This window comes from Cololabis saira, chromosome 22, assembly GCF_033807715.1.
Source record: "Cololabis saira isolate AMF1-May2022 chromosome 22, fColSai1.1, whole genome shotgun sequence".
Lineage (NCBI taxonomy): Eukaryota > Metazoa > Chordata > Actinopteri > Beloniformes > Belonidae > Cololabis > Cololabis saira.
Window position 1 is genome coordinate 13,096,052 of NC_084608.1, and position 8,139 is coordinate 13,104,190.

The 8,139-nt window shown below is 42.3% G+C and overlaps 1 protein-coding gene across 1 annotated transcript; it reads left to right on the forward strand.

Annotated features, from left to right (window-relative positions):
- The first annotated feature begins 468 nt into the window (after positions 1-468).
- amer2 (APC membrane recruitment protein 2) lies at positions 469-6,839 on the forward strand. Its single transcript, XM_061713400.1, has one exon. The coding sequence runs from the start codon at positions 630-632 to the stop codon at positions 2,709-2,711; it is 2,082 nt and encodes a 693-aa protein (XP_061569384.1). The 5' UTR covers positions 469-629; the 3' UTR covers positions 2,712-6,839.
- The last annotated feature ends 1,300 nt before the right edge of the window (positions 6,840-8,139 follow it).

Consider the following 8,139-nt stretch of genomic DNA (forward strand, 5'->3'; position numbering starts at 1 on the left):
GTAACTAAATGAGCAAGCAGATAAAGAAATATCAGAGCCATGTCTACCACATCATAATACATCAGTGGATGCTTATGTTAATTTATGTGCCAAACATGTAATGTAGGCCTCCTACAGTAAAATCATACATGCAGGGAGGGATGGAAGCAATTGTTGGCCCGAGGGCTGGCAATCAGTATTAACCCCCAAGCCACCCCCCCCCCCCCAAAAAAAAAAAAAGGCAAACAGTGTATCTGTGGCAGGCAAGGTGGAGGACGAGAAGAAGAAGAGAATGGGGGAGGGAGTGGAGGACAGACACTGGCGCCCTGCCAATGTTGACGAAAGCTGCTTAGCCCACCCAGTTGCCATGGATACAGTGAGCAGCAGCACCCAGCATGTGTGTGCGTGTGTTTGCGCCTGCGTGTGTGAGAGGGAAAGAAAGACAGGGATGGGAGGGAGGGAGGCAGCAAAAACCAGCAGGCAGGCGTTGAGGCAAGTCAGAGTGGGAGTGAAGGAGCACCAGACAGCAGGGTGGAGGGAGACGGAGAGAAAGAGGGGTGAGTGCATGTGTTGCCAGAAAGAGAGAGGATAGAAAGGCAGCGAGGGAACTCGAGGGAAACGACACTGTGAGAGGGACAACGTGCTGGATAATGGAGGTGCAGTCGGAGTGTGTGGAGCCTCCTGTGGCCCCTCAGTGTGACCCCCAGCCTGCGGGGAAGATCAACAAAGCTGCCTTCAAACTCTTTGGAAAGCGACGCACTGGCTCTGGAATGGCTAGCTTTTTCTCCTTCAGGAACAAAGGGACAACGAACAGCGGAAACAACGGAAATTCGGACAATGGCAATTCTTTGAATGGAAACAGCTCAACAGCATCAGTGGACCTTGTGAGGAGCAAAACACATGATGGACTAACAGGCTCGAACAGCGATGCAGATGGACAGAGAGGGGAGGGCCCCGCTAGCCTTGAGGCAGGTCCAGTGAGGTCTCTCAGTAAATCATTGAGTTTCTTTTCTCTCCTGCGACGTGGGAGTTTTAGGTCAGGTGAAAATGGAGGGGCGGGGATTGTGAGGAGAGGGAGGGGCCTGAAGGGCTTTTTTAGCAGCATGCGATGGAGACGTAAAGAAAAAACAAATGAAGCAGAAGGGGAAGAGGTTGAAGGTAAGAAGGAAAAGGATGGGGCTGTTGCTGACTCTGAAAAGGTGAAGGACATTACTCTCACCCTTGAACCACCACCACACCATCAACAAGAAGACTGTGAAAATGCAGAGGCAGGACCTGACATCCAAGAAGCCAACACTCCCACCACCAATATTATGACACCCACACACTGTATTGCCATGCCAGGACCATCTGCTGCAACAGACTCCCCCTTTCCTTCGACGCCCATTGATTCACCAGTGCACCCTCCCGCCCACAAAAACAAAGTTTCCGTTTCCAGCCTCACCCCCTCCCTTGCTACCCCCCCTATGGATCGCTGCAGCACTGGTGAGCCACCTTCTGAGCCTTCAGTGGACAGATTGTGCTCCCTCCTCTTCACTGATGTCACATCGCTTAAAAGCTTTGATTCACTGACAGGCTGTGGTGACATTATTGCTGATGCAGATGAAGAAGGGCCAGTGGGCAATGGAGGTAGTGGCACCAGTAGCAGCAGCAGTGGGGGTGGAGGAGGAAGTGTAGGACCAAGTGTTGGGAGAGTTGGTGGTATCTCCAGTGCCACATCCCATGGCTCTCCATCTAAACCTTCAATACCGTCCCAGATGACCCAGCCCATGTTCTCCGTTTCCCTGAACTCAGCACCTGCCTCCCTTCCTGCTCGGACCCGAGTAACTCCCCCGCCACAACAGCACCCTGCTGGTAGTGGTGTGGTGGCCTACATGGGTGGAGGGGAGGAAATGGCAAGTCCAGAGGGAGTTGACGATGCAGATATGCAAGGACTCTGGCACATGCTCCCATCTACTGGAGACAACTCCCCTGCATTACCCAGACTGCATCAAACTTTGTCAACAACCCCTACTTCCACTTATCCCCCTCGTGCCGACCCTTCCAGCAGCCACTTTCCTTCAGCTCCCAGGTGTGCAGAAAGAAAGGGACCCCAGGTAAAGGCATTGGGACTTAGTAAGATTCCAGTAGTTGGTGGAGTGGGAAGCAGGGCCGCTAAACCCCCCCTTCCTCACGCACATGGCCGTCACCCTACATCACCTGGTGAAAAAGAACCCCTTAGTGATGAAGGCTACTGGGAGACACCTTCTGCAACACCTACAGCAACACCTGACGAGAGTGGATTACAGCGAAACCAGAAGATTGCCCTATCACGAGACAGTTGCTCCGGAGACCACCTCTATGACCTCTACAATGATCTTGAAGATGAAGGAGAGAATCACGGGGGAGATGAAGATCTTGCCAGTACTCCCTCTCCATCCACTGAATACAAAATGAGCCCCCCCTCCCAAGCAAGCCCCCCTTCCTCTTCATCCTCTACTTCTTTTCGATCAATGAAAGGCAGCACCAGCCTTCCTAGAGAATCCAAAATCCCGGTGAGCACGAGGCAAACCTCACCTCCCCACTCTGTAAGCCAGACGGCCTTATCGTCTGTTCTGGAGACGGAATCCCCTCAGTCAAAGACCCAGGCAACCCCCTCGGCCCGCACCAGAATCCCTGTCTCCAAGGTGCCTGTTCGCCGCTCTGGAAACAAACCTGGCAGCACAACCAGAGGAAATTCACACAAGAAGTAGCTTTTAATCAAGCTGATGATCCTACTGGACTTTTTAGGATGCATACAGTGCTGCTTGTGCAGAGCCAAATCCCAGATCAAGAAAAATGTTGAGCTGCAGAGTTAGCAGCCTATGAATTCCTCTGAAATCCCAAAAGCACTCATTCCTTAGGTTTTTTGGCTTACAGGTGGCTTGACTATAATAAGTGGTTTTGTTCTCGCCAGAAAGTCACAAGAAAGCTGGGTTAACATCTCACTGACCTCACTCGCACTTTGCAGGTTGATTATTGACAATCCATGGACTCGCAGAAGATACATTCATCACGTTGTAAGTTCTTGGAAACGTTTCTGACCTGTTGAATTTAACAGCCACTTTGAGGAAATAAAGTAGAGCACCTTTTTATCTTTAACAATTTTTCTACAGAAATCCACATGGCATTATTCAATTTGCTTATAAGGACCTAAACTAATCAAAGTTTGTCAATATTATTTTATTTTTAACATAATTTGTTGTTATCTAATCTGTAACAAATTACCTCTTAATCCTTTGATTTTAGAGCCAAAGTAAAAAAACAAAAAACCAACATACACACACTCATTCACTTACACACAGTCATGGTCATCTTTAGCCATTAATAACCAACCAACCTTTTGGCTTTTTTACATGTTATTCATTTTTAGAAGATCTTCTTCTGACCGCACACTGATTACAAAACTGTATTTTCAAATATGCCAACCAAGATATCTTGTCCAGTTTTCATTTTTCCTTACTTAGCAGCTAAAAGCTGCTCAACATAAGGCTGCGCAATGCATTTTTGGAAGAGGACACCTTTTTTTTTTTGTTGACTGACCTGTTTCATCATGGAAGGACTTACTCTGGCTTCTTTTGGATCTCAGTTATACTCTAATGCATCTCTGGAAATACCTTCATTGGATGTCAATCTCTGGGATTTACAGCTATTTCATTACTGATGGAAACCTGGAAAACAATTGCAATACTCCTCATGGAGGGATCCTTTGCACTGAAGTGTTATTGAATACCGACGAAAACTCAGCACTTGCACACTCAAGATCAGATGCACGCACACACACTTTTTTATTGCTCTCTGCATGCAGTGCCACACACCCAGGGCCCGCTGTTCAGCATTTGCCTCTTAGCTTTGTAGCTACGCTGGATCATGTTCTTTTCTGAAGACATATGCATAAACACAGTTTTTCTAGTTAGTACTTCATGCTTCATTACTTTTTATGGGCTCATCCATCTAAACCTATACAGCATGGATCTTAAACTGTGATTGCACCAAGTTCTTAATCATGCTTTCTTTCTTGTCACATCCTCGTCATACAGGCTGGTTTGGGGGGATGAGAATGATGTATGTTTTCTTTGTCAACCACTTTCAAAAAGCCAGAGAAAAATACCAAGCAAAATGTTTAAATGCTTCAAAGTAAATCAGTTTATTGGCCAACATTTACTGGCTTTGCCTGTAATGTTAATTGTATTCCAGCATCCACCACAGCTATTTGTGAATCTGAATGTAGCTTGTAGATTCTTTTCTCTATTCATCCCTCTTTTAACAAAGATAGACAAATGCTGGATTTTACTGCTTTCTAAGTCTCTCGTATTCTGGAAAATGAAGAAAAACCACTGTTCAGTGTGTGTAGCCGAGCAAAGCACCACTTGTTTTAAGAGTGGGGGGGTGGGTTGCAATCCTAAAAGGCCTTTGTCAGTGATTCAGTGAGACAAGCTACAAAGAGTCAATTGTTTTCATGATTGGGATTTTCATAGGAAAAGACATTGAAGATGATGCAAGTTTTCCTTAATCCCAGCCATAAGAATACCGTTGACACTCGAGAGTCAATCTTGTTAACAATACTGTAGATTTCCATCTCATTTAACATTAAGTGATTGACTCTTTTCAGCTCCTTGACAGATTTTGTGCGTGATAGATGACGGAGTAACCTGATGCCAGGTCTGCAGAGGAAACATGTCAAACCTGATAGAAATGAACAGAGAAAAGGGTCACTCGGGGAGCAGAGAGTGATCTAGTCGTGTTTTGTCTGCCTGTGTGATGCTCTGTGCCCTTTAAGTCTACAATTACTATAAGGCTCTTTTCCCTTGAGTGCTGAGGAACCATGGAGTGACTAAAGTAAAAAACAACTGTGAACTATTTTGACCCATACCATTTCCTGTTAAACACAAAAACAACAACAAATAGGTCCTCTAGCTGCAACAGTGGCCATGCTTGTAGATTGTTGACCAAATTACTGGCCTGTTTCTTATTTTGTGAATGTAAAAACCAGACTGTCAACTACATTATATCAGTGCTTAACTTGAAAAAGAATAGGGAATAATGAACTTGATAAGTTGTGCATTGTTTGTTAAAATGGGACATTTTTCTCAGCCATGTCCACTTGTGTCACATGTCAAAGTTTGTGCATCAGTAAATCTTTTCTGCTTTTTCACATGTCCACATATGTCACGGTATTTCTATCCTGTGCTCTGTTTTTCTGTATAAAGACTCCCGAGGCAATCACACTGCCACCAGATTTAGTTCCGTTTATTTATTTCAGACTTGATGTCTGTATTTTTTCTTTTCGATGACAAATGTGGGCCTTCGTGTGAACTTTTGCAGAAATGAAAAGCACATGATGCTTGGCTTGTTTTTGTTACACTTTGTCTGTTTACAGTGTGAAAATCTTCCACCCTTTTGTTTTTGATTTATTAAACTGCTTTGCGCTTACAAATGAGCGTCTGAAACTTTGTAACCACATTCACACAAGAATGCATCCAATATATCTGTACATTTTTGATTACAAAGAAGAAGGGCCTTTTTTATTTGTTGTTTTTTTTTATTCCAAGCTCCCTTTCTCAGTTTTATCATCCTGGTAGCTTTAATCTCAGTGGAACAGGCTGGGTGAGAGAATGTTTTTGTTTTTGTGCAGCATGTGGCACTTTGACTGTGCTATCACACTTGGAAAGAGGTTGGCTTTGCAGGGGGGGTAGTCAGCTATCAATACACTTTATTGATTGCTGAGATAAAAGCCATTGCTGCCGTTGGTCTGAATTGGGAAAGATACATAGAGACAAGGACAAAGAGGCAGTGTGATGACAAAAAAGACACAGCTGATGCATGTGGATCTGGAACATCTGTGTGATTCTTTGTGCTCTAGAAATAGATAGAAGGTACCGACTTATTCTTTGAAGAAGACACATGTTGTTTGAAAAAGCACACATGTTGTCTTTTGAGTGCATATCCATGTGAAGTAATAGGATTTGGTGCAGTGCGAATCCCCTTTGTAATGGTGCAGCAGCCCCTCTCATACTCTCCTCATTCATCTCTTTCTCTCTATCTCTCTCCCTGTTTCTCTAGTTCTGCATGCTGAGGTTTATGTAAAAGCCTTACGTAAGGCACTCACTGCTACCGGCCCACTACATCAAGGCACAGGATGCTGACAGAGAGAATGGTGTGTGCTGGTGCGTTTGAGGATGTCAGCTGATCCTATCATTAATCTGCTGGATGAGTACATTTGCTGTCAATGATTGCCTGCTTGTTTTAGTGCAGAAATCCTGTGTGCAAGTGCACAATAAAGACAATTTATATTGTGCTGACTCAGAAGGTTGACATCCAAATGAAGAGGAAGTCAGGATGCTGAAATCTTCAGTGTCGTTAAATGAAGCCCTTTATAAGTTTTGAGTAACACTTGGGTAATGGTAAATTAGAGTGCAAGTACCTCGAGTAGAGAACAGCATTAATCAGACTCAATATAAAAGAGTCACCCTAGAATTTGTCTGTTAGCTGACACATTACCCAGACAACATTTGTCATATTTATAGTCATAGTCAGTAGCTGAAGAAACATCAGTGTAAAAAACAAGTATAAAAGATTGTTTAAAGATGTTTGTCTAGTAGTCTCATAAACTATGTACTTTCTCAGCCTCTCAAGACACTAGACATTTCAAATTTAAAACATTAAAACATTTGAGAGGCTAAACCATCTGCTTTTAGAAAAAGGAGTACATTTCTGTCCTTGACCTCACTTTTGTCAAACTAAGAATAGTTAGTGTATCCTGCAAACATTAATGTGACATGAAGTCACTCCAAGTGGTATGCACATATATAGTACATTAGTTTTTGTTAAATAAACAAACAATCACATGCTGTCATTTTTAATGCTCTGTTTTTCCAGTATTATATATATATATATATATATATATATATATATATATATATATATATATATATATATATATATATATATATATATATATATATATATATATATATATATATATATATATATATATATATATATATATATATTTATATATATATATATATATATATACTGATATATAAACTGATTTTCTTACTTTAAAGCAGTTTCCCCTTCTCTATGTGCTGTCACTGTTAGGTGGTTTCACAGTTGATCTGATAATGTAGCTCATTAGTGCATTTATGTCCAAAGTCCAAAGTGAGAGAAGCTCCAGATTTTCCTTATGGATAGCTTTGGATACCTTACATGACAAGATGTACGAGCTGCTTGTGGAGCTCCAACTTATGTTTCACCGTTGGGTTTTGGCTCTGCTTGTTTTGGACTCAGATTCTGCTTCTCTCATGCACTTATTGAAGAAGACATCTCCACTGCACTTCTTTAATATGTACTTTTTCATTAGTTCTGTAAGTGATCTGTTTCTTTCGTAACCTAAGCTAACCTAAGCACCTTTGGGTTTGTTCATTTAGTAAAGAGAGACTTATTCCAAACAACGCAGGCAGAACAGAAGTGAGGACTATTTAATATTTTACTGTATCAAACCACATGCAGCAGTCACATGAGCTGGGACCAGTTTTGGATTCAAGGAATGAAAGACTCACAGGAATCTGCATATTTAAGTTGTGGTTATTTAATCGGCAATTCTTTTACTGGTAATAGCAAATGTTCTATGTCAGGAGTGTGTTACTTTTACTTATAATTTGTGTGTGTAAATAGTTTTCCGCCATCACAGAGGTTCCCTTAGCAATTAGTGGGTTTCATAGCAATAAAACATCTGCCATTGTTTTTAAAGTGATTATGTAGAGCGTGGGGTACAGGAAGAATTGTTATAAATATTAGATGCGATTCTGATGTTATCCTGCTCCTCAAGCTCGTAACATTATTCACTCTCTCATCTGCCATATAAACTCTACTCTTCATTTTTGTTTTTTCGTGTTTTGTTTGAAGTATTTGCCATTCGGTTTTTCAGACTAGATTATTCCAGTAGCTCACCAACTATGGCTTTATGTGTGGACAACCACTGCACTTGTTCCTTTCTCTCTGCTGCATCTATGTTTCCAGATTTCTTGGTCACAGATCTTCATGTATCCCTTTCTGTCGTTTCTGAGTCTAATAATCAGAATTTCTGGTTCTTCCAAAGCACAGCAGTAAAATGAGGGACTAAGGGTGGCAAAATGT